This window comes from Rosa rugosa, chromosome 7 (assembly GCF_958449725.1).
Source record: "Rosa rugosa chromosome 7, drRosRugo1.1, whole genome shotgun sequence".
Lineage (NCBI taxonomy): Eukaryota > Viridiplantae > Streptophyta > Magnoliopsida > Rosales > Rosaceae > Rosa > Rosa rugosa.
In genome coordinates, this window is record NC_084826.1 from 7,715,000 (window position 1) to 7,742,138 (window position 27,139).

The 27,139-nt window shown below is 41.1% G+C and overlaps 4 protein-coding genes and 1 long non-coding RNA gene across 5 annotated transcripts; 2 read left to right on the top strand and 3 right to left on the bottom strand.

The window, feature by feature from the left end:
• The first annotated feature begins 462 nt into the window (after positions 1-462).
• LOC133722755 (protein FAR1-RELATED SEQUENCE 5-like) lies at positions 463-2,887 on the top strand. Its single transcript, XM_062149623.1, has 4 exons — positions 463-936; positions 1,033-1,731; positions 1,888-2,121; positions 2,206-2,887. Exons 1-4 carry the CDS (start codon positions 857-859, stop codon positions 2,885-2,887), a joined length of 1,695 nt encoding a protein of 564 aa, XP_062005607.1. The 5' UTR covers positions 463-856.
• A 2,997-nt stretch (positions 2,888-5,884) lies between these two features.
• On the bottom strand, positions 5,885-8,491 carry LOC133721127 (uncharacterized). The gene is made up of 4 exons (XR_009852076.1): positions 8,135-8,491; positions 7,931-8,053; positions 6,782-6,850; positions 5,885-6,173 (listed from the first exon to the last, which is right to left on the bottom strand). It is a non-coding gene; the product is annotated as an uncharacterized LOC133721127 (long non-coding RNA).
• A 6,145-nt stretch (positions 8,492-14,636) lies between these two features.
• Positions 14,637-15,323, top strand: LOC133720279 (uncharacterized). Its single transcript, XM_062146509.1, has one exon. The coding sequence runs from the start codon at positions 14,688-14,690 to the stop codon at positions 15,288-15,290; it is 603 nt and encodes a 200-aa protein (XP_062002493.1). The 5' UTR covers positions 14,637-14,687; the 3' UTR covers positions 15,291-15,323.
• Positions 15,324-16,850: 1,527 nt separating this feature from the next.
• Positions 16,851-20,180, bottom strand: LOC133722623 (uncharacterized). The gene is made up of 9 exons (XM_062149495.1): positions 19,912-20,180; positions 19,740-19,802; positions 19,602-19,657; positions 19,145-19,238; positions 18,934-18,994; positions 18,531-18,612; positions 17,817-17,872; positions 17,556-17,619; positions 16,851-17,418 (listed from the first exon to the last, which is right to left on the bottom strand). The coding sequence occupies exons 1-9, from the start codon at positions 20,044-20,046 to the stop codon at positions 17,355-17,357; spliced, it is 675 nt and encodes a 224-aa protein (XP_062005479.1). The 5' UTR covers positions 20,047-20,180; the 3' UTR covers positions 16,851-17,354.
• A 1,082-nt stretch (positions 20,181-21,262) lies between these two features.
• On the bottom strand, positions 21,263-22,814 carry LOC133722622 (senescence-specific cysteine protease SAG12-like). The gene is made up of 2 exons (XM_062149494.1): positions 22,324-22,814; positions 21,263-22,229 (listed from the first exon to the last, which is right to left on the bottom strand). Exons 1-2 carry the CDS (start codon positions 22,763-22,765, stop codon positions 21,640-21,642), a joined length of 1,032 nt encoding a protein of 343 aa, XP_062005478.1. The 5' UTR covers positions 22,766-22,814; the 3' UTR covers positions 21,263-21,639.
• Positions 22,815-27,139: the final 4,325 nt, after the last annotated feature.

Here is a 27,139-nt window from a genome sequence, read left to right on the forward strand (position 1 = left end):
AGATTGAGTAAATGGGATTAAAAAACTCTTGGTGGAGTAAGTGGGCAATTTTTGGCCAAAAATTGGGTAAGTGGTCACGGCCCCTATTGATTAATTTCATCCAAAAAATAGCATTAATAAATTGAATTTGGGAAATACTTATGTCTAAATTAAGAGGTAAGAAAAAATTTCACATTAATTAGCAGCCATAAATTAGCATGGAAAGAACTTTGCTGACCAGGGCTGGTCAACATGGGCTGACCACACCCAATAAAAAAAAGACAGCTGTCCATTAAAAAAAAAAAAAAATCTGGTTGAAACCCCCAAACATCTCTTTTCTCCTTCATTTACCATGTCGGAACCAAATCTAACCCCCCCCCCCCCCCCCCCGCACCATCCAGCTTCTTCCCTACTCAACCCTTTTCCCTCCTCAACCCCAGCCCCTACGGTGTTCGACGACCACTTCCCTACTCAACCCTCTTCCCTCCTCAACCCCAGCCCCTACGGTGTTCGACGACCAAGCAGTGGCTGGGGCTCTCCTCCGGATCATCACCGCAGCGTTATAGTGCTCCTCCTCCTCCGCCGCTCGCGGAGCAGAGGATCGTGCCTCTCCCGGAGAAGGTCAAGAAGAGCCGCCGGGGACCGAGGTCCCAGAGCTCACAGTATCGCGGCGTCACGTTTTATCGGAGGATCAGGAGGTGGGAATCGCATATTTGGCCCCCGGCTCTCTCTCTCTCTTCTAATACGGATTTCCTTCTGACTTGTACTACTGAATTATAGGGATTGGAAGCGATGGGTATCGAATTATAGGGATTGGAAGCGATGGGTATTGGATTCGAAGCGATGGAGCGATGGGTATTGGATTCGAAGTGAGACAATGGGTACTGGATCATCAATTAGGCGGTATAAATTCTGGGTTTGGTGTTCTAATCCAAACAGTTTGATCATCAATTCTGGGTAATTAGATTTCGATTTGTGTTCTCGTTTAGCTTCTTGAAACTCTTTCAATGACAAAAGTTGGTTACTTGATTCTAATTTGATACCCTGTTGCAGGTTAATGGATACCCAGAATTGTACGAGCTTGGGCAATCAACTAATAAGTGATTCCGAGGACTTACAAGGTAAAGAGCAGTGTGATGATTCTCATTGTGAGCCTACTGATGATTTGCATGTAGTGAATGAAATTGAAAACAATGAAGAGGCAATTGAAGAGGTCATACTTGGAAAAGAGTTTATAGATGTTGAGAGTGCATATAAGTTCTATAAGAATTATGGTGGCAAACATGGATTCAATGTGAGGATAAGAAACAGTAAAAAAAACAATGAGAATTTTGTGACATGGGTGCGTTATTGTTGTGCAAAAGAAGGTTTTCGAGAAAAGGACAAGCGTCATACAAATGCATCTTATTCTCAACCAGTTACAAGATGTGGTTGTCAAGCGCATCTGACCATCCTACTGCAGAAGAATGGAAATTTCCAAGTTGTCTCATTTCAGACAAGTCATAATCATGCATTGATTAGTACTCCAATGAAGCATTTGCTTAAGGTCAATAGAAGTATATCTGAGGCACAAAAGGCACATGCAGATGATGCTGAACATTCTGGTTTCTCCATAAAAGCAACTGTGGAGTTGATGAGTAGAGAAGTAGGAGGGCCAGAGAACCTTGGATTTTCACAGAAGGATTACATGAATTACATACATAGAAAGCGAATGTCTAAAATGGAAAAGGGAGATGCAGGTGCTATATTGCAGTACTTTCAAAAGATGCAATCTGAGAATTCATCATATTTTTATTCAATCCAACTTGATGAGGATGACATTATCACAAACATATTTTGGGCTGATGCTTGATCGGTAAGTGATTATAGTCTGTTTGGAGATGTGCTTTGTTTTGATACGACATACAGGACAAATGAATATGGTCGACCCTTTGCACCGTTTGTGGGGGTTAATCATCATAAGCAAACAACATTGTTTGGTGCAGCTTTGTTATATGATGAAACAACCGAATCTTTTATCTGGTTATTTGAGACATTCCTCTCTGCTATGTCTGGTAAGCAACCAATGACCATTCTTACTGATCAGTCTGCTGCCATGGCTAGAGCAATAAAAGAAGTTTTTCCACAAGCTACTCATCGCTTGTGTGTGTGGCATCTTTATCAAAATGCTGCTAAGAATCTTAGTCATGTCTTTCATGGATCTTGAGAATTTGTTGATGATTTTAGCAATTGCATGTATGACTATGAGTTTGAGCATGAGTGGCTATTAGCATGGAATGGACTTCTTGAGAAATATGGCCTCAAGGAAAACAAGTGGTTGAATAATTTATTTGAATTGAGGGAAAAATGGGCACTAGTGTATGGGAGACATACTTTCACTGCCGATATGAAAAGCACACAGCGAAGTGAATGCATGAATAATGTGCTTAAGAAATATTTGAAGCCAGAGCATAATCTTTTGCGGTTTTTCGAACATTATGAAAGAGTTTTGGCTGATCGAAGATATCAAGAGTTGATTGCTGAATATAAGATGATACAAACAACTCCTGTCTTAGCAGTAAGTGCACATATGTTGCAACATGGAGCAGAGGTCTATACTCCAAAGGTTTTCTTGCTGTTTCAGAAAGAATTTGTGAGAATTCATAATTATAGTACTTACAAGGTTGGTAAGTCTGGGATGACATCAGAGTATATAGTATCATATAGTTCTGAACATAATGAGCACTTGGTCAAATATGAAGCTTCAACACAAAATGTTAATTGTAGTTGTAAAAAGTTTACGTTTGTTGGGATTTTGTGTGCTCATGCACTAAAAGTTCTTGACAAGAAGAATGTGAAGAAGATTCCACCGCAATACATTTTAAAGCGATGGACAAGAGAAGCCAATAACCAGTCGCATGTAATCTGACCCCAGCGGTTGTGTGACGTCGCCTGAGAAGCTGAGCAGTGGCTCGTGATCCTGGAGTAGTTTCTTGTTCCGCTTGAGGTGATTGTAGCATCCGCTGAAGATGACGTTGACAGCGGACCCGCTATCCACCAAGATTCTCCCCACTGAGAATTTGCCAAGAATGGCATCGACCAAGAATGGGTCGTCGTGGGGTAAATGCACTCCGCGCTCCTCCTCCTCTAAGAAGGTAATAGGTTCCCAACCTGATTTTGGGAGCTTGGTGGACCTCTCGTAGCGGATGTTGCAGACCTCATTTGGATGATTAGCGCGTGCATAGCGCTTTCTTGCCCTGTGAGACATGCTGGTGATTGGAGCACCGCCATCGATGGTGTTGATGCGGCCCAAGGTCTCAACGTTGGCAATTACTGGTGGTGGTTGGCGCACTTTGAACTGCTTCATCTTGCCGTCACGGTACAAAGTCTCAATGGCCGTTTTGAGAGCATTGCAGCTATTGGTGTTGTGACCGCTGTCCTCGTGGTATTTGCACCACTTGCCGGTGTTCCTGGGTTTACCCGTTTTTGGGTACCTTGGCGGGGGTGGCGGTGGGATCTGATCCTTGCATTAATTGTATATCTCCTCATACGAGGCTGTGAGGACAGTAAACACTGCATACCGCTGAGAGGACTCCGCCTGCTTATTGCGGTTGTCCCCATGGGTTGGGTGGTTGCCCTTATTGTAGTGCTGGTCCTTCTGCCGCTTGTTCTGGTGGTGGCCCTGCTGCCACTCCCTCTTCCTGTCAGTTGGTGGCGCTAAAGGGGTATTGTTAGCGGTTTCCTGATGATTGGGGGATGGCCGTGTTGACTTTGTTGGCGTTGCTGGTGGCGGTGGGGTTTCTCCATATGTAATGAATTCCGCCTGGGCGTGGATGACCGCCTCACTCATGACGTGGTCATACGCCGCATTTGGGTGATTGTAGTTGAGGTGATAAAGGAATGGCCCCTTGAGAAGTCCCTGCCTGAAGGCCGCCGATGCCATTGTTTTGTCTAGGTCGCGGCACTGAGACACTGCCGCTCGCCACCTTGTGACGAATGCCTTGAGTGATTCGTCCTCCCCCTGCTTGACGCTGAACAGCTGACTTGTGTTGTGATGCCCGGCTGACAATAAGATGAACCGAGAGAGGAAGGCGTGTGATAGTGCATGGAATGAGCTGATGGACCCCGGCGGACACTCGAAGAACCAGTTCATTGCCTCGCCATCCAACGTTTCGCAGAACAAGTGGCACAGGGTGGCGTCGTCAAATCCATTATTGTTGGTGACCTTCTTGAAGGTGTCCATATGGACGAAGGGGTCAGACATGCCGCTATAGTGTGACATCTTCAGAGTCTTTGCATATGCCGGTCTGAGTTGGCGCTGGGGCGCCCGACTCCGCCCGGATCAATCTCTGCTCCAGTTGTTGCATCCTTTCCAATATCTGGGAGGTTGCATCGCCGGCGGAACCAGCCTGGATAACCCGTTGGTCCTGCCTGAGCCTTGGCGCAGGCGGATTGCCTTCAGTCCTTGCCCTCGCCTCCGAGCGATTGGTGCGCGGTAGTGACTCCGCCTCCTGCTCTAACATTAGTTGAGGGATGGGCGGTGGTCCCATCCCCAATAGCTCAGGTGGGTCCAGTGGTACCTGCATCTATATGACTGGCCCCGGTACCAACGTGCCAGTGCCGGGTCGACTACGCCTGGTGCTACGTGACTGTTCGCTCTGTGCTGGGCGGGCGGTGGCCTCCAGCATCCTCTTCAGTTCCTCAAACGTGCCATGAGCGTGGCCACCTGTCTTTGGGACTCAGCCTTTTCCTTGCGCTCCTCCTCACGCTCTCTGTTTGCCTTATGAAGATCCGCCAGTGCCAGCTCGTACATAGTGACGAGATCTTGGCCAGGCGGGCGGCTGCTGCTTGGATTTGCCTCAACGCCAGGGTTGGCCGGTGTTGTGAATAGTGCGCGGTTAACGCCTACCGCTGGGTCGGAGGGTTGGGGGATGACAGATTGGTCTGCCTGCTCCTCAGCGTTTCCTCCGCTACCGTTAGTCATGGTGGATGTGGTGGGATGACCTTTTGTTCAAGGATTCCCATAGACGGCGCCAATGGTAATGTCTAAAAGTTCGGCGGTAGCTGAACCTTTGTTAACGCTAATCCGGTGGGCGGATCGATACTTGTGATATACTCAAAGCTTCCGCTACCTGTCAAGTAAAATACAAAGGGGCGTCAGAGGGAGACTGCGTTGGGCGGTCTTCAACTCTCCGATGTCTAAGTTAGTCAATGTATTTATGTTGACAAAGTAACAGTAGGTAAGTATTGAATGCGTAATTAATGAGGAGAGAAGAGAGAACATTTTGTAGGTGAGGAGGAGGCTGACCTCCTCCTTGTTTTCGATGTGGGACTGATGTGCTTCAGTTCCCAGCTTCAGAAGCTTCTGATGCTATCTTGGCGCGGCACGTGGCGGCGCGTCGGCGATGATCTGGAGGTGATCCGACGCTGAGGTTGTAGCCCGTCTGGCGGTGCATATGCATGTCATTCCTTTGGTTGGAATTAGTACCTTTGGCGGTACAATGAGCGTGACCCATTATAGCTAATTATGCTTGCAAATGTACATGTATGTACAAATAACAAGAGTCACAAATAAGTTGATTAATCTAGGATCTTGATTTCTTTTTTGCCAGAATGAAATTTATTTATGAATTTTTGTCCATTGACCCCAATTCTAGGAATTTTTTTCTCATTTATCTCATTAAATTTTTTTAATTCCCCCTTACCCATAAAGACTCTAATAAGGTCTTCCCTAATTTTTTTTTAGATTATTTTACCCTCACTGTAACGCCCCGGAAGGACTACGTTACAGCGCCACAAGCCTCTGAATACAAGTCTGCAGCTTGTGCCACAAACCCATGCCACAAAAGCTTGCAAGGCCTTTTAGAATCGTGGTAAGACAAACATTTACAATTGAGTTTGAAAGTACGATTCGGAAGCATAAAGATTTTACAACAAAAGAGTCCTTTATTTACATTCCACAAAAGTCACGAGTCCAAGGTTCGGATTACAAGTTCACAGTAAGTAAAACACACACCGAAAGATAGGCAGGCGGATAATAACAAATTTACAAAGATTCCCACAACAAAGCAATATCATATTCACAATTTCAAAAGGAGGGAGATTGATCAACACCTGCCAAACTGACAGTCAAGTCCAAAAGAAGTTAATCACAACTTTACGATGCCAACACCCAAGTGTCTAGGCCTGATCCTCAGCTGGCTCCTGCAAAATTCCTGGAGGGAAAGTAGGGGTTAGCATCACATACGTTCATCGCCCAGTAAAGGAGCTCAACCCCACTAGGTTTAACAAATAGCATGCAATAAAGGATTATCACGAAATGAGAAATGTGTAAAACGTATAAATAACGTAAAGAATATCATAAAGTATACGACTTATATACGGGATCCCAATATCTCACAAACCAGATGACCGATCCCCATAGACCAACTACACGGCCGTACCTCAACTAGAATGTTTACCAGGTAAGCGTAGCGAGAGCGTCCACTACCTAGCTACACACACGTACTGGGCCCGTCATTACGATCGGAATACCCGGACGACCGGCGTAACTAATCCTCCGGAGGTTAAGGGAATCGAACCCAAGGAAGTCAGTGCCACCATTTGCTCTCAAGTCATCTAACTTACTTGACCGTATAGCACGGCCCCGACACGTTAATAGTTATTTCCGTGTCAATAAAATAAAATAAAATAAAATAAAACAAAATAGGAATATAAATAGAAATCAAATAAATAGAACATCTAGAAACCGTGCGTAAGTCATGCAATACTTGAAACGAATATATAAAGAAAACTCTAGTGAGGCGTAGTGAGTCCCCCCTACCTGGAATCCACACTCAAGAAATCTCTGAGTTTCCACCTTTGTTGCTCAAGCCTTGGGTAACTGGAAATCCTAAACCCGACAATTTTTTGTTAGTAACTTTCTAGAGACAAACGGTTATCCTTCACCTATGTACCAATTTCGACCAATCATGAATTACAATCAAATAATTCTATATAGAGTACATAACTTTCACCAAGGAGACAAGCTCACAGTCAAACATAGCATATACCAAACTTTATAATCATGGCCTCCCTTTGATTTCTAATTAAGCATCATAACCTGCCAACAATCTTCTGACCAAAACCTCAATTGTACATTCTATACAGTAACACCAACATGCAGCTCATAATTGAATCTCAAAACCATACCAAGCTTTCAACCTTGATCTAGTTTTGGTCAAGTACTGCAATTATACCCAACAATCACGTCCATCACTCTAGCTCCTACAACAACACAATTATACATACATATATATCCAGAGTCCAGACCAAACCAAGCCTTTAATTATAATCTAGTTTCTGCCAAGTACTCAATTATACACAGCTATCACGTCTGCAACTTAACTCCCAGAACAAGGCAATTATAAATATATGTATCCCTTATTCATTCCAGAATTACAAGAACACCAAAGCAAATTTACAATTGAATGACCCTACCTTTCAGGCAACCTTTAGTAAAGCTTACACCCATACTCCAACAAAGAGCATATAACACTCTAAGTGTTAAACAACCAGCCAACTTGTCTCACTTTAATTATTAACAAACAATTGAACAATTGAGCTAACTTGTCTCATGAAGCCCAAACAAAACGTCATCATCCCAACAAGAAATAAAGACCCAACAACATCTTCATATACAAGCTTTCCAACGTAATCTACAATCACCACACAGCAATCTCATTCCAAGTATCCCAACTAAGTTAATTAAACCTTCAGTAACAATTCTCCAATGCCCATATAACTCAACTTATTCCAACTCCAACTCTCAATCAACAAATTAAACTAACTAACTATAATTAAATCAATCGAACTCAAAACATGAGTATGAATTCAAACGTTCCAGACAACTCTACCACAACACCAATTTTCCTTTAACAACTCAAATTGAATCCAAATAGGAACTGAATTCATAATAAGAAGGCATAATTACCTGAATTTGATCAATACCCAGTCAATGAGCCTTCACCCAAAAAATCTCTCTCAACCTTTCACTTGCCAGAGTCTTTCGATCAATATCCAGCTCCACTCCTCTTATCTTTCCTCAATTTCAGACCTTGATTCAAAAACATCTATCAATTTCCCCCAAATCTTTAGATCAATTCGGAAATACCAACTGCATAGCATAAGAGCTTACCGTAGCTGTGAACTGGTCCCAATCTATCTAGACTCCAAAGCCCAAACCTTTGATTTTGATACTAGAATGGAGATGAGAATATCAATGGCTTCTATCCCGTGGCCATGTCTGACTTCTCTGTGATGGGTGAGAAAATGATTGAGTTTTTGGGTACGTAGATCATGTCGATGAGATGACCATGGGTGTAATCGGTAGTTTAGTTTCCGAGAATTTGCTCAGCCAAGAGAGGGAAGGGTCGAGAATATTATAGGTGGAGGATGGATACTACTGTCAGTGAGGTGGACAGGTGGTGAGCGCTGTAGGCAGGAGGTGACTAACGTGTTTCATTCCCAGATACCCCACCTCAACTATCTCATGCACTCTAAGTTTAATGGCTATTAACTCCCTTTACTATGTTTAATGATGTGGGCTGACCCAACTCTTCTATAGGCCCCATTTGTACTGCATCACTAAAGCCCAACGAGAACCTTTAATTCCAAACTTAACCGAAAATTGTTTTACCGAACCGAAACTAGCTCCAACTTAAATTCTCAGAAATAAAATTCAAAACCAAAGCCTGAGAAAATTCAAAGTAACTAAACAAAATTACCGGGGCTCACACTCACCCCTTTGTTTTGTAGAGAGAGAGAGAGAGAAGCCATAGGAGACTTCACCGGATTCCGGTCACCGACTGCCGCCCACCATACTTCTCTGAAAACCTCGCCGGAGGTCCCTAAAGAGATCGTCGGAGGTCTCATAGGTCGCTTAAAAGGTTTATTACCCCCAAATAAACCTGTATTGCCCCCCCCCCCCCCCAATAAACCTTTATTGCCCCCAATAAAGGTTTATGAAACCTCGCCGGAAGTCTCCAAAGAGGTTGTCGGAGATCTCATATGGGGCCAGAGAGGTTTATTTGCCTCCCTAATAGATCTGTATTGCCCCCAACAGCCCCCAATAGACCTGTATTACCCCCACCCCCCCCCCAATAGACATTTCGGTTGCCGGAATGAGAACTAATCTCCCTAAAATTAGACACATAAAACTTTGATTAAGGAAAAAAAAATGAGGAGATTACATCAAACATTTATTGCCCCTAATAGCCCTGTATTGCCCCTTGATAAAACCTTCTTCTTTTTTTCTTTCCTTCTAGGCCTTCTGCCACCATTTTACAAAAAAAAAAGAAAAAAGATTTTGGCACCCAGAAAATGCTCTAGGCACCCACGTCGTCTTATTCTCCCTTCATTGCGCCGGCTACAGCTGCTCTTTCTCCTTCTTCTCCTTCTAAATAGATTCTCGAAGCCGAGCACAACTTCTCGCTGTTCAAGGAGGAGACTGGTTCAGGGAATATCTGAACAACACCACTAGCCCACGTTGAGTTGGCTGGACATGAAGAGACCAGGGATCCCTGCTTCAAAATTCCCTGAAATCGGACCCGAATCTAGCCTGAGATGAATGTTTTGCGGTGGGCAGCCGTGGAATTGAGGCAAAAGAAGCTCGTCCTCGGGGCCATGATCTCTGGCAGTGGTAGGAAGCTGAAGAAGTCGCGGTTCCAGACCTTGATCGTCAGCGAGAACGAGAGGTTTAGGGTGAGCTTCTCCGATGAGTTAGACTCTGACTTGGTTGAGTTGGATCCGGCCGGGTCAGAGGAGATGAGGAAGAACACGGCGGTGGAGAGGGGGAGGAAAGCAATGGTGGTGGCCAGAAGTCCTCGCCGGAAGTATGAAACCTCGACGGAAGTCCTTATATGAGAAAAGCCAGAAGGCAGAGGCCTTAAGTCTAGCTACAAGGGGGCCCTGGAAGGCCATCACTTCTTAGAATGGAAATCAAGGAGGTTGGAGGCCTAATCCTGAGAGCACAACCTCAGTTTGGCAAGCTTGGCCGCTGCATCCGCATTAGCTTCACGAGGGATCCAATGCCAATTGATCCCAGGTATACAAAGTTTTCAAGTGAGACACCTTGTTGATCATGTGAGATATTCTCCAATTTGGGGAGGATGAGGAATTGTTGAGAGCGTTGATGTCACGCCCCTGATTTTTAACACAAATAAAAATCGATATATAACCCCATAATTACATATGCATGATCGTTCAACCATTAATACCAAGTACCTGGAAACTTTTTCCTTTTAAACTACATACGTATTGATGCCTTGAACCCACTATGTCAATATTGACCCGCCCACAGAGTCATATATTACATAAGCTTACGAATTAAATTGTCAACAACCAGATAAAACGTAAAAGCTCCTCAGAGTTTACTACATAGCGGAAGTCATAACAATGGCAAAACCAAATCTAATTTGCTTCCTACCAGTTCTGCTGCCAACAAGCTACCTCAGCTTCAGCCACGATTACCCTGACTTGCAGGATTAACCCCTACACAGTTTGAATAGTGCACCGGGTTGTCACACAACAAACCCGGTAAGCTTTTGCAAGCCCGTATGAGTAACTCAAAACAACTCACACCAAAATCACGGGATGAACCCCGCACTTTTCAATCAAGAAACCAAATCACACTTTGATCGCTTAAAACACGAAATAAAGGAGAACAACTCACACTTTAATTCCCATTCAAATCGAAATAAAAGAAAGCAACATACACCTTGGTTTCTTTTATAACGAAACATAGAAAACAACACTCTTTGGTTTCTATCAATTATGACATAGAAAACAACTCACACCTTGAATTCTATCAATCGTACCAAATCGTACCATAGAAAGCAACTCACACCTTGATTTCTATCAAATCTAACATAGAAAACAACTCACACCTTGAATTCTATCAATCGTACCATAGAAAGCAACTCACACCTTGATTTCTATCAAATATAACATAGAAAACAACTCACACCTTGAATTCTATCTATCGTACCAAATCGTACCATAGAAAGTAACTCACACCTTGATTTCTATCAAATATAACATAGAAAACAACTCACACCTTGAATTCTATCAATCGTACCAAATCGTACCATAGAAAGCAACTCACACCTTGATTTCTATCAAATCGTTATTAAGGAAAACAACTTGCACCTTGTCCCCCTTAAAAACCGTTAATAAGGAAGCAACTCACACCTTGTTCCCTAAAAACACGTAATGTCATGAGTTATCAATAACCAATTCCCGTTACCCCATGAATTACCTATATGGCAGACAGACTAGAGCTCTAACTGAAACGTAACCACTCGTCCGGCCAAAGACGTGATTACCTGATATTCTGCCCAAGGTCATAGACCTTCGATCCTCGGGCCGCACAGTCCCTTGGAGCAAATCATCAAAACAGTCGCACATGACTCAAAAACATTACACAAATCGCAACGCTTTTGAAAACAATCAAAATCAACATTTCCAAAATCATTGTTTTCCGAAAAGCCATAACACAAAACAATAAAAAGCATCATTCCATGCATATTGTTTTCATACACAAATCTCAACGCTTTTCCCAAATCTCAACACTTTTCAAAACAAATCGAATCAACAATTCCACAATAATTTGTTTTCCAAAAGCTACAACCCAAAACAATAAAACGCATCATTCATGCCTATTGTTTTCATAAATCCACAAACCACCAAAACATATATATTTCACGCAAATATATATATATACGTAGTCATCCGCTCAGGAATGCCTACTAATACCAACTATAGTTTGCAGTTACTAAATAACTCTCAAAAATAAAGGTATTCCGTTCATTAATGAACCTTGTGAGATTACTCACCTCGAAACTCCCGCTGCGTCTTCAATACAGAACAAGGCAGCCAATCCACAAAATAGCCGTCCAAAAGTACTTCGCCAAGCACCTAAGGAAGTACAGCTCTGATTCAGTCAACGAATCACAAGGAATAACGTTCGAAACCCTAAATCGAACCAAAATTCCCAAGGTGACGTCAAATGAGGCGAAACCACATCCGAGACCACCCAATGTCTCCGGAATACTTATACGATCGATATGTCAAAATCACAAGTCGATCAAACGCTCAAATCCTCACGGATCGAATCATCAAACGGTCCGAAACCGTAAAAATCACAACTTAATCATACGATCTCCAAAAATTGCATATTATATATCGAAACGCTCGTATCGAAGAGTAGATGATATATAATACCAGAAACTATCCCTTACATGGCCGAAAGGCCGCCAAAACGCCGCCACAGTCGGTGGTGCAACCACCACCGGCCAAAACTCAAAACCACAACAATCAAGCCAACCAGAAATGTTCATCACAAAGAGTAGAGCAACTTTCATACCTGGAGCTAAGTCTGGTTCAGCCTAGATCGTCCTAGATCAAGCTTGCAAGATAGGCTAATCGCTGCCGTCTGATCAAGCTCCAGATTCACTGTGCACCGCTGATCTTCAACCCTTGATCTTCCACTCCACACGCAAAATCGTCCCTCAAGGCGGGTATGAGGATGATCAGAAGGAGGAGGACATTCCAAAACTAAGAAGGATCGGCCGAGAAGTCGCCGGAAACTGAGAAAATCCGACAGGATTCGACTACGTCAACTGTAGCTCCTCCGATCTCCACTTCCCGATGGTCTCCGTCACCGTCAAGCACCAGAGGGAGGACGGCGAAATGGTGGCGATCACGTCTGCGTTGGTTTCGTCGCCGGCAGAAGTCAGGAACGGCCGAAAAACTCGGGTCGGGTCGCGCGGAGGCTGAGGAGAGAGAACGAAGAGAAAGGAGAGTTTCAGAAAAAGGAAATGGAAATTATGAAAATAATTCTGATTTTCTCCTATTTATACTAAAATGAAAACTTCTTCCAATAGCCATAACTTCTTCATACGAACTCCGATTTCCACGTTCCACATGTCCACGAACTCATATCGACGTGTTCTACAACTTTCGTGAAGGAAGTTTTTGGAGAATCTCAACGCTTCAAAAGTCAACCTTTGCAACCCCCCTAAAGTCATACTTTCCGAATAAAAATTCATCTGAAACACTTCCGCTCCATCCACGAGCCATGAAACTGTCCAATAACCACAAATTAGATTCCGGAAAATCCTCGAAAATAAATACAAATTTCCGAGGCATCACAGTTGAAGACCTCTTGACAATCACCTTCTAGAATAATATTTTGGAGCTTTAAGAATGCAGCAAGCTGGAGGCCTTTAACCACTACCTCGGCCTCGACTTCAACAGCTGTATTGTGGCAGCCAAGAATGTTAGCTCCAGCAATTGATTGGCCCCTGTGGTTCTTGATAATCACCCCAATCCCGCTTTTGTGATTATTGCTATCCCAAACTCCGTCTACATTAACTTTTAAATACATTTATTGTTTTAAGTGATTGGTTTCAAGCAGTCATCTATGAGTGTGCTTGTGTTCTTTCATTCACATTTGTGTTCACACAGTAGATGAAGTATATATGTTAATTTTTTTTAGTAGTGCTAGAGACACCAAATATTCATACCAAATTCATATACCGAATGATGTGGCAGGTGCCAAATCATCGAATAAATTGCTAACATGGGTTTTTCCTATAATTTTTTTCTTTATTAAAAAATAAAAAAATCAAGAAAACCTAAAACCATTGCAAAGTCCCATGGCCGCCATCCTCATCGAGAGGAGATCATTTACCATCGGATGTTGTAGATCTGGTTGGTTTGGTGAGTTTTGTTCAATTACACAAATTAAAGCATCACTAGGTCTCAATTAACTGCACTGCAAACATAGCACGATCTCCAATTTTTGGCACTGCATATAGTCCAATATCTAATTGATTCTTTAATTCAAGCCTTTAAAGTTCAAATCTCATAAGGAGAAATCATGAAAAGAGAGGGAGTAAGAGAAGGAGAAATGAACTTTGGTAAGTTTGGGTGGCTTTTAATTAATTCATGAATTCATCTGAGAACAAAGCCAAGAGGGGATGCTCAAATTCATAAGGAAGAAGATAATGGTCTAGGTTTATTCTTATCTTTTTATTTGTTTTTTTTTAAGGAGAAGTATAAAATTGTATTATTTCCATATATATCATCACTATCTTTAGAAGCAAAATTGATGACATAGCATGTGCCACATCATTTGGTAATAATATTTGGTATAATCTTTTGGTATCTCAAGCATTTTTGTTTTTTTTATAGGTATCAAACTCCACATCCTCAAATGATTTTGAAGTTGGTGTATATTATAGAGAGAAAAAGGCAAATCTTAATCACAAAAACTTGTCATTTATCATTGATGATAAATCATTGAACGAGAAATTTTAAGTGCCTTTGTCATTGCCACCTTTAGTAATTAGATGATGTATAGTCTTTTCCTATTCAGTGATAATGCAAATACGCAGCTTGCATAATATCGGAATGTATTTAATTATAATCCAGAGACTTACCAAAATTACTCAGATTTGATTCTGCGTGCATTCCAACGTATTTGCTTACTGATTAAGCTGATTACTTGGGACCTCGGGTCTCTTCAATACGTCACCGCGTCCCAATCCGTCGTATAAACTCTATCCTAATCCCTATTTATAACCCTCGAATAACAGATGTAAGTGCCTCTTAATTTCTTCTATATTCTCTGGTCTCATACCATTGTATCCTTTCTCTTTCTAATACTCTCTGCATCCCTAGAAATCATGGTCGGGAAGTGTTGTTGTATCGTGATTGGCCTCATTTTCGGACTTTTTGTTTTGGCCGGCGTCTCCATTTTAGTGTACTTTCTCGTAATTGCCAAGAGCATGCATAATACGTTGGTCCATTATGCGGTCACCGATGCCTCCCTGACCAAGTTCGACCTCACCGCCAATAACACCTTCCTCGACTACAACCTTACCCTCAAACTAAACCTTGAAAACCGTAGCCCCTTGGATTACAACTTCGACCTATTGGAGGCCGTGCCGGTTTTCAAGAGCCAAAACCTAAATGACATGACCAATCTTTCGAAGCCTTTCTACCTAGAACACAAGACCAATGTGACATTCCCGGCATTGTTTGCCGGGAACCACTCGGTGGCTCTCGGGGCTCAGGAGGCTTTTGATTTCGGGAAAGCTGATGTCTTTGATATTGTTTTGAAGATTAACAGTGAGTATTGGGCTAAGAGTGATTCGAAGAAGGTTAGTCTGAAGCAGGAGATGGCATGCTACTTGAAGGTCCCTCTGAATTCCAACGGAACAAATGCTGGTGAGAGTTTTCAGATTACCAAGTGCGAGAAAACTGAACTCGACATCAACAAGGACTAGATTCGCAGTATTTCTTTGTGTTTTTCTTCAGTTTGAAATTAATAAAGGAAGGGATTTTGTTCTATGTACTTATTCTTTTTCTTTAACTAATCTCCTTTTTATTGCTTTATTATTACCATTTAGAGCTATTGACCATTAAGGTAAGCAGTCAAATAACCATTTAAATGGACTCGGCTCCTCTAAAGTGAGGAGGGTGTGAATTTACTTCAATTTCATAAAATCTGGACTCTCTATCTAATCTAATGGTCCTTACCACTGACACATCACTCTCCCACCAATTTTTTATTTTTTATCTAAACCCTAGTTAACTTGCCATTAACTCTAGAAAAAAAAAATTAGGGATTTCCCCGTCATGTTTCTTCTCCGCGTCAAGTTCCTTCTATCTGCTTCTTTCTCTATTTCTCTTTGCTTTCCAAACGTCTCTGCTTACGATTTATCACATATTCAATCCATGTCTTAGATAAGTTAATTGAAGATTCAAAGCTACAAATCGGTGACTGACCAAGCCGGCTTCATCCAGGTGTGACAGGATGAAGCAACGATCACAGACTCATCAATAATCATTTAGCCAAATGAATTCACCATGCACATTACCTCAATGCTTTAGGAACTTAGATTCTTCATTGGTCCTTTGATACCGATGGAGAGATGACAAACCATTGTTTCCAGTTTTCAATGTTAAATAAAGGGGTAGGAATCATGTTCCACCAAATACTCTGCTAATATGATAGGATGCACAGGTAACCAATCCTATCCAGTTTTTATCACTCACAGAAATTCCCAATTTTTTTTTATATTTTTTTTTTTTTTAGAGTTAACCACAAGTTAACTAGAGTTTAGATGAAAAACTAAAAATTGGTGGAAGAGTGATGTATTAATTATCAGGATCCTTAGATTAGACAGAGAGTTCAGATTTTATGAAATTGAAGTAAATTCACACACTCCTCACTTTAGAGGAGCCGGAAGTGCCTAATAAATATACATACAGAACGCGTTTTGCCTAATAAATATGTATTGATTTTCACGCATAATTATGTTTCTGTTTTTCAAGCGAAAGATTTTGAGTTTAACTTTTGTGATTCTACCATCATTATATAATAAAAAATAAATAAAAGAATAATTAATTTATTAAATAAAAATATGATTGTTATTGGGGAATCAGGCACAATTACAAAACCGAGGACATGATGCAGGTTGTTTACTTGTTCTTCAAGCTATTTTCAAGTTTGTTTTCTCATTTGTATTTTCACATGCATTTCTAATCAGGGTTTAACAATTTGAAGTTTAACTTTTGTTTTTAGTTAGATTTGCATGACTATTTGTATTGAAAGTGTAAAATTTGAAACGCATCGAATATTCAACATACAACTATTCAATGCGCTTCCAAGTCCAGATATGATCTTATCCACCTCCAAACTTCGTCATTCAACACTACGAGCTCTTCAACATGACTACATGAGTAGTGTCAACATTGGAAACTACCCAGAGATCATCAAGAATATTGAACCTTATAATTATCTCATATCAACTCGCTTGAGCTGGACGGATCAACCGGTGATGTAAAGTGTCACCCTTTGATGAATTTACTACAGCATTATCAAAGAAACCACAATTAATGTTGACAAATCGAAAAATATTGATGAATCAAGAGGTACTGAGGAACAACTTCAGTCCAGCATGTAGTCGCGGCTTGCATTCTACCAAATTCAAACAAACCATCTGCTTAGCATTGTGAACTGTCTTTCCTAAGATACATCTGTGAGAGTTTACAGATATGTTTGTAACAGTACCAGATCAATCTAGACTATTTAAAAACCACCCTGACCTTTTCAAAAAAAAAAAAAAAAACACTCTGACTAGGTTTAACTCTGTCCAAGTCTCCAGGCTTTGGGTTTCATTCTGCTGACTTCTACATAGCTTGGATTTCGCTCTTCTTGAGCAAATTCAGGTAATAAGATGCATTCACTGCGACATAACTCCTCCCCCAACCAATTTCATTTCTCTATAACATTGAGTTGTAGATGCAGACAACATGTAGTGAAAGCTTTCGAGGGTTTCTATATATCATTCAACCTTTGCCACACCTCCAGCAGGCATGTTGCTTTCTGCAACTCTCTCCATCACAAACCTGTATAACAAAATTTGCATTCACAGGGAAACAGGTTAGTCAAAGCATTAATATCCACACCAACAGTGACTGAAATTTTGGTACTTTGTGAAGTTTAGTTTCTAGTCAACAAAATACCCAAATATTTTAAGATTTACCTTGCGAATTTGTCCCGTGATGATTGCAAGACGTATATTGAGAGAATAAAAGAGAGTGTGAGACCTGTTGGATGCATGAACATAAGTAGCTATTGTGTCAGAAAAGCTCTACATCTATAGGCCACTCATCAAATTTATGTACTGCTCATTATTGGGTTGAACACTCAAAGAAATTATATGCTCTCTAAACTGTCGGGTTGAATATGGGATCAAGAATCATTAGGGACAAATTACTCAATTAGATCAAACACAGATTCTAACCTGATCCAAATAGTACGTAAAATCCAGAAGTCACGTCTATCTCTGATTGTTCCTCCCTGTATGCACGCATAAAAATAATCTCAAAATTTAAGGCTAGTCCAAAATCTGGATTCATAGGATTTATTCAACCATAATTGAAATAAAGCTCGAAAATTTTTCTTTTGAAGTTAATAATATATAATTTAAATTACTAAAAAAAACTTCTACTTATTTGACATCTATACCATCCTAGCATATGAGTACAACAGCATGCAGATAATCACATTTATTAACTGAAGACCACAAGGGTAACATCATAATCTACCAAACAGCTACCCTGAATGGTTCAGCAGGACTGTCCAACAATATCTATAACCATCATCTACATCAACACACAGGTCGAAGGATCTTCCAGAAACACAATAACTTTACCCAAGCCCTCAAATTACAAGGAATGAAAGGTATATAATTTACACACAGTTAAAGCATAAGAATGCTATACATAAAGAATATGTTGGTTTTGTGAGAAGGAATTGAATGAAAGATAAAGTATAAATCCTATTTATGCCATACATAAAAATAATCTATTGGAGGAGGAAGCAAATACAAGAAATCATGAATCCTATCTAGGAATAAGAATTGTCTCTTCTTCTTTTCCCTTTATCCAGCAGATAGTTTTGTCGACTATAATATCAAATCTAATTAGCAAACGGTAAAAGATAAGTCAATACTAACCATGTATATCTGACCAGCACATGCTTTGGCCAGTTCTGTGGATCCCAAAATTGTTTACGAATATCTGGATGAATTTCTACATCTGCACAGGAGTACATGACATAAGAATCCAACTATGAAATGAACCATTCAAGCCAGATAAAAGTTAAATCTTACAATTATTTGTGCCTTTCCTTTTCCAAAGTTTAACAATGACAGTAGGGAGTTCTATTCCTCTGGTCAAACAAGTGATAGGGACTATGATTCATTTATGGACTGACCCAAGTGGTGAAGGTAATTGGCTTAAAACAAGATAAATAAATAAAAAAGAAAGACAAGCCCTTCCAAATGTCCTGCTGAATTCATTATGAAAAGCAAAAATTATTAAGCCATATTGAAGAATGAGCGAAATGGCAGTACATACAGTGGTGAGGCATATCCACAACTTTAGCGGTGACACCATGCAAATCACTTCCGGAGTATCTCTGTATTGCATAACAGATTACTCAGATAAAAAAATTACAGATACGTCTCACTATATTCTCTTTGCTTAACAGGATGGCATAGCACATGTCAAAAAAAAAAAGAGGATGGCACAGTAAATTAATGTTGAAATCCTCATAAACAGGACATACCAAATGCACATCAATCATTGGAACCTCTGAGCTTTTACGATTTATCAGATAAAGCCATGGAATCAAAAACTTTTCTCTCCCAACTTGAAATGATCTGCATGAAAACCGGTAAGGCTTAGGAAATGTCATAACTATCAATTCCCAAAGACCATAATTTAAATAATCTACAAACGCAAAAATTACAATCAAAGGCTTCTTTGTTCTAAACTTCTAAAGCTTCTCCTCAGTCTCAATGCAATACAGCATAGCTAACCAAGTCATAAAAAAAAAAAACCCAATTTTCCATGTAAATCGAAACATTTAAAAGAAATGCTTAGAAAAATTATTAGTCTTTATAACATTGTAGACTTCAGTTTTTCCACATTCAACCCTAAAGCACAGGTTACACTAAGTTGTACTGAAAACTTCAAAGCTCGAAATTGTTAAACTTCATAATCAGCATTACTTATATACTCACATTTTGTAGGCATCAGCGCCAGTGTAACCCATCGGCTTCGCAATAGGAACCAACACCTACAAATTCACACACAACAACAATAAACCAAACCCGTAAGCCCTAATTGACTGAAACAAAAATAAAATTGAAGAGCTTTACCTCACGATTCACAGCGAAGATTGGGCAATGTCGACCGATCATGTCGTGCCAGTCGGTTTTCATCTGAAAAAAATATATATATCAAATTCAACCCAAACCCATTAAAATTGAGCCCTAATTGAATCTAGGGTTTCACAGAGAGAAGAAGAAGAGAGAGAGAGAGAGTACGCACAGAGTGGTACAGGCCCATCTTGCTCATGGGGACGATGTCACCTGCTCTGTAAGCAACAGAGAAACTGGGGATGGAGAAAGACAAGAGAATCAGAAGCAATTGAGAGAGAATCGATCTCCCTCCGATTCCCGCCATCACTCTCTGTGATTTCTACCGCTCTGAAATTCTACAGTTTCGAAATTTCGAGTTGAAGACTCGAGCTTGGAGATGAAGTGGTTGTGAACGGAAATGTCAACCGGGTTGGGGTCATTTTGTTCAGGCCCAATAATCAAAGGTGGGCCGGGTTGTCCTAACTGTGAGGCAAATTTCGTGATGAGTGCATGAAATTTAGGTCCAAGAGAGTGATGAGTGCCTTTAATTAAGATCAATTTAGCTTAGGGTTTGATCTCGCTTACAAATGATCAATTATTATTACATGCTATCTGTACAAACATGCTTTTGACAAACTACAAAGCATTTTGAATTTTTTTTTTCAACTTATAAGTTCTCCAACTGTTGACTTAAAAATTTTCACTGAATCTTCATTTTAAAAGTCCTTACTAGAGAGAGCACAAGTACTTTCAGACCAAAAAAAAAGAGAGAGCACAAGTACAATGTAGACAAAACATGTATTTGCAAGCCCCTTTTTCTTTCACACGTTTTTAAAATGGCAGATTTAGTGGCCATTTTACGATCAAACTCTACGTACAAGTTTCACTTCAACAATCATGATATGTTCAATGTTTAGTTATTGTAAGCCAAGCATTAATCTGGATGCCTAAGGTTAGAGTTCAAAATTAGAAATGAATATTTCTTTGTCTAAATTAATAACTGACTTTCAAGTATAGCATGTTTACATAATGCAATGAATTCATGGTTGACTATTTATTTTTTAAGTTTACAATCTTTACAATTCAACCCTCACAACACATTTGACTTTGCCAATCGTATTAAGTACCAAATTTAGTTGTATAAACCGATCATCGATCCAGACGCCTGATGTAAAAGTTCAAAATAACGACTCGCAAAATATGGAGAATTTGATTGCTTTTGTTGTGTACGTACGTACTAATGATATAAGCAATATAATGATGATGATACGATGTAATCATGTAATGAAGTTTGATTTTCAGTGATGGCCTGTTGGTAAGTTTACGTACATGCATGTGCAATGTCTGTACCCAAGTATAACAATTCCATGTTGTCTTTCTCATTTTGTTTTTACTAATGTGTATTTAATTATGCTTGTTTTCTCATTGGAAGGTTTTGGTTTTGGTTTTGGTCACCCTTTCTTTATATTGTCCTTTTCTTATAATTTCATGAAGTGATAGAGAGCACACTCCTCTTCTATCTTTCATTTTTCTGCAAAAAATAAAAATAAAAGTTCTTTCTCATGCATATTCCAAGTAACTTATATATTGCCAAGGAATATACAAGTACTTTGCCTATATCTTGCAATATGTAATGATCACAAATGATCGACTTCACACTCACGTTCCTCCAATAGGATCTTCCTATATTGAAACAAGAGCTGCCTTGAAAGCAAAGGTAGGATTGTCTTTTTGAATGGAACTTATTTAAGCAAATATGCTGGGGTACAAAATACAGGCGTTTTCAGCACCAAACATATATATAGCAGAAATGCAGAATTTAGAAGTGCATGCTTAGATATGGAAAAGGGGAGTGGTCAGCTAGACAGGAAGGCTCTTCTGCCTGCAGCTGTTATAGGTTTGAAGATTATACGTAGACTTATGCAGTCGGATAAAAATTATTCATAGCAAGGCCGCACATACCTTGTGGGGAATTACTGTTTCTAAGAATTCTCATATACCCACTTTCACCCCAATCCGTGCCCCATGAGTTCTTTATTAACCAATAGGGGATTCCACCTGCAGTTGTCCCGTAGCCGATGGCTGTGACGGCGTGGTTGAGGTTTGTCCCACAACTGCCGGAGAACACCCCGATGTTGTAGTGCTGGAAGTCCATTCCATAAGCAGAAATGCCAATCGAGACTGGTTGCATGGACACAGCCTTGAGTAGATCGTTTTCACTATTGGAAGGGACGCGTACATAACCAGTGATGTGTGCAGCATGCTGACTTTCCTTGTTAGTGTCGCATGTTCCCTTGTCCGTGCCCTGGTATCGGTAATTTTCTTCACGAGTGAGTCCTCCGTTTTGTATTACGTAGGAATAGGCGGATAGTAAGCTACCACCCATGCACCCAGAGCTCTGATGATCGCAGTCCACAAGTTGCTGCTCGGAGAGTGAGATCAACCGGCCAGTTTTGATTTTGGTTAGCCCTTCCACAGCTGCTACTACTGTAAATGCCCAGCAAGCGCCTACATGTAAATACAAAAAAAGAATGAATTCACATGTATATATAGTTAGTAAGAACGGTAGCGATAATGAATTCACATCGTTCCGGTTACTTACCGCATCTAGCTTGATCCTTTATGGGGGTGACAGCCTGTTGTTCCCTCCAGTCCACCCTAGCTGGAATACCAGTAGCAGCCAAACTTTGGTAGCTAAAATCGGAAGAGGTTGAACTTAAGGTGGTGGGAATTTTGTATCCGGTATGATGTGTCAAGAATTCTTCGTTGGTCATATCAGAAAACTTGTTGATGCTCAACTTGTAAGACTTATTCCCTTCATTGTTGAACTTCTCTACGAATTCAACATTCTTGCTGAAGATGTCGCAGCGCCGTTGCTTCTCTGCATTATCGGGATAAACGCGTCCGTGCTTTGCCATCCATTGCTCATGTTTTTGAGCAATTGAAGCTTCACACAATGCTCGGGATGTGGCTTGAGAAGCCAAAGTCCCCAAGGTGGTGAATAGGGCAAGAATAAAGACAAGGTTCATGCGTTGGTAAGCCATTGTTCACAAATCAAGGGATTGGCAAGCAAGCTGTGAAGAAGCAATTGATTGTCACGAATAATCGAATATATAGAAGTTGATGTCTTGGTTTCTTATGTGGAAAATTGGCACCAAATTCCAAATGTCTGTGTCAAGTTGTAAACACTTGGAAGTAGATCGTTGTGCGTCTGCCAATCAAGGCTTGGCCTCAATGTGTGAGAACGGCTCCGATGACAAGTGAGTCTGTAATCGTTAGTGTGGCTGGAATTTACGGTTGATTCTTCATCACGCTTTAACTTATCCATAGTTTGGAGCTTTCGGCTTTCGGTCTGTAATCGTTAATGTGGCTAGTACGTGTTATGAGCGAGTTTGCAATCCTCCAAGCTGACGGTGACGTACTACGTCACTATGCAAAAATGTGCTTCAAACGACACACTTCAGACGACATAAGAATTGTTTTCTGTCGTTTGAGTTTTTCAAATGACATAATTTTTTTTTTGTGTTGTCTGAATATAGACTAAAACCATACTCGTTCAATTTGAAAATGTACTTACATAAGCATTTGTCAAGCATAATTAGCTATAATGAGCTACGCTCACACTACCGCCAGCGGTACCAATAACCGTCAATGGTGTGACCTACGGAAACACCGCCAAGCAAGCTATCGCCTGAGCCCCGGCACACTGCCAGATCATCTCAGACGCGCCGTGCCAAGATGACACCAGAAACTCCAGAAGGTGGGAACTGAAGCACTTCAGTCCCACATCGAAAGCAAAGGAGAGATCATCCTCTTCTCTACGTATAAAAGGTCCACTCCTCCCTCCTCATTAATTACGCAATAATTGCTATCTGTACTATTATTATGTCATTATGCATAAACTAACTTAGGCATCGAAGAAGAGAAGACCACCCAACGCGGTCTCCCCTCTGACGTCCTTTGTATGCTATTTGATAGGTAACGGAAGACATCTACATCTCTAAGCAGCGGTCTGCCCATCGGACCCGCGTTAGTAAAGATTTGGCTACCACCGAATCTCAAGCATTAACATTGGGGCCGCCTATGGGAACCCTTGAACAAAAAGCCACCCCACCACAATCACCATGACTAATGGTAGCGGGGGAAATGCTAAAGAGCAGGCTGACCAATCCGCTGACCCCCATACCACCAACCCCGCGGCTAACATTAACCCAGCAGTTAATGTTAACCGAGCACTATTTAACACTCCACTCAACCCCAGTGGGGAACCGCCAGTAGCGCAGCAAGTCTCGCCCACCCACACGGCGGCGGAGGTGCGACCTGGCAGCAGTTGCCCGCCGGGCCGAGACATCACCGCTATGTATGATCTGGCACTAGCGGATCTCCACAAGGAAAACAGAGAACACAAATAGGAGCGCAAGGAGAAGGCAGAGGCCCAAAAGCAGGTGGTCTTGTAATGTGCCTTTAATTCTCGCTCGTCTATCTAAGCGAGATCATTTGTAATAATAATTGATCTCATCTACTCTCCTTTAAAAACCTTGTTCTAACAACAACGAGATACTTAACTATTAGTTAACTTATTGAAGTAGTTAAGTATTTCTTTGTATTCAGTGTCTAGCTTCTTTATCTATTGGGAAAACGCTCTGAATGCAAAGATACTTTTCCCAACACATTACATATGCTAAATGACTAGTTAAAGTGTATTTGTATCGTTTGCATGATGTATGATGAATATAAGAACATATCATCACTTAGAACACGCTCCATAAAATATTTTACTACCTAAATCATAAATCTTTTAGTGTTGGTTTATTCTCAAGTTGTTGAGGAATTGATAAGTGCGGAGTTGGAATCTTGGAAGTAACCGTTGTCCACATCGATCGTATGACATTCCCAAACAACGTGGTTAAGCATTTGGATCAAATTGCTTACCATTAATAAATCCATTGTTGAACCTTGGAGGTAACTATCTATTCATTATTTAGGAATCCATCTTCTGCACTTCTCTTCCTATGTAGACCCTTGATAGGGCATCCTAGATTCTATTTGAGTCCCTTCTTCCCGTCATTGTCCCTTAGGTTCGGTAAATAGTAGAGAGTTTAATAGAATCAAGACAAAGTGACCTAATGTATTTTAGAAATCGAGACCATTTATGTCGACACATGATACTTGATATTTAATACAAACAATCAACAATAGGGCCGGGTTTCATTTGGGTCTATATGATTTAGATTGTTTTTACTTCTAAGCTTTACTTTTTTGAACAAATCCAAATATGGCGACTATCATTAATCGAAATCCAGAAAAAGGCCATTACATATCCTCCTTCTACCATCATGGGGTAGATAAAGAGTTTGTGGTAGTAGCACAGTGATACATAGATTAGGTCCAATCATTTGACGGTTCCATGCTCATAAAGGGAGCCTATAGTTTAGTAACTACTACATAGTAAATAGGCCGAGTAAACTAGACTCGATGACGCTCACTAAAAAAACTAGAAGCATAGCTCCCTAACAAAGTAGGGAATTATTTTAATCAAAAAGACTAAACTAAAAATAGGGTCTAGGTCAAAAACCCAGCCCAAACTAGCAGTCCAACAGCCCCAAGAGAAGACCCAACTCATGCCCAACAAGAATGGCTTGACCCGAGCCCAAAGTCAATTTCCAGCCACACTGGTCGTCGACCGCCGCAACCCAGCGCCAGACTTCGCCGCTGCAATCCAACACCGGACCTCGCCGCCTCAATCCAACGCCAGACCTCGCCTCCTCAATCCCATGCTAGTTACTTTACTTGAAGTGAAGCCAACAATATAATATGAGGAATGCTAGTTACTTTCCCCTTCTACCTTTTCTTTCAACTTTCCCCACTCAACAAATGACACGTGGATTCCACTACCACTTTAAACTCAATATTTATTATATTGAATAACTAATTCTATTTTTTCCATGTCTGCCCTTTACAATCTTTTTATATATATATTTTTGCATTTATAACTTTTCGCTGGGTTTTTTGTTTCCTTTTATGAGTTTATAAAACATGAATCGATAATTTTGTTTTGAGAAAAATTCAGCTACCGTCCCCAAACTACGCTGCCAAGGCCAATTTGATACCTGAACTCTCAAAAGTATCAATGTGATACCCAAACACATATTTTGACATCAACGTGATACTTCCGTCAAAAATCTCTAACGTCTCCGTCTGTTTGCTGACGTGGCAAGCACATGGAGACAAAAACTTTTTTTTTATCAAGGGCAGAATAGTCTTTCACTGCTAACTAATTAAAAAAAAAAAAAAAAACTGAGCCGTGAACTGCTCTCTCTCCCCAACTCCCCATTCTTCTTCTTCTTCCCAACACTACCTCGTCCCACTCCAACTCACAATAGATCTAGCCAGATGCATCATTTTGCTGCTAAAGATTAGTTTTTTCTAATCGACCTGCAAAATCCATCGCCGGCCGTCCGCCGTCTCAAATTCTGATGGTCCAATGGACCCTTTTCTAGGTACCATGATCAAATCGATGAACAAATTGGCTTGAAACTTGGGCCCTCGTCAGTTTGTAAAAGTAATAGGCTTTATTGGGTTTCTTTGAATAAAAATGAAGTAAAGTTTGTAACTTTCACTCAGAACAACAAAAAGTCTGCATCTTTGAATGTTTCCAGTCTACGGTGTCTACCCAGTTTTATCTCAATGAGCTATGTAGAGAGAGAAAAGAGGCAACATCTCCTCCCTCTGCGTCCACCCAAAACTGTACTAACCCTCCCTTCAAAACCCCCACCACTCATCTCCTTCTTCTTCCACACCTCCCAACCCCACCACCACCACCCACAAACCCACCATGAAATTATTGGGTCTCCCTCCAGAGTCCAAAAGCTCATTGCTTCCCAATCCGACCCTCTCCTTGCCAAAGAGATCTTCGACTTCGCCACCCGCCACCCCCATTTCCGTCACTCCTACTCCTCCTTCACCCCTCATCCTCAAGCTCGCCCGCTCCGACTACTTCTCTCTCGTCGACCACCTCCTCCTCCACCTCAAGGCCCAAAACTACTCCCCCTCCCCAGCTCTCTTCACCCACCTCATCAAAATCTACGGCGAGGCCCATTTGCCCCAGAAGGCCCTCAAAACCTTCTACACAATGTTCCAATTCGACTGCAAACCATCTGTCAAGCATCTCAACCGGATTCTCAAGATTCTGGTCTCTCACCGAAACTTCCTCCGGTCGGCTTTCGATGTCTTCAAGAACGCCCACCGCCACGGGGTGGTACCATATACTAAATGAATGGCTGGTGGCTGACGACGTTGTCAGGTAAGTAAGGTACTTACGTGGCGGCGGAAGTTGCGGCAGTTTGGCTAGAAGAAAATCCCAGGAGAAGAAGAAGACGAGAAAAAGAAAAAGAAATGAAAAGGAAAAAACTGAATTA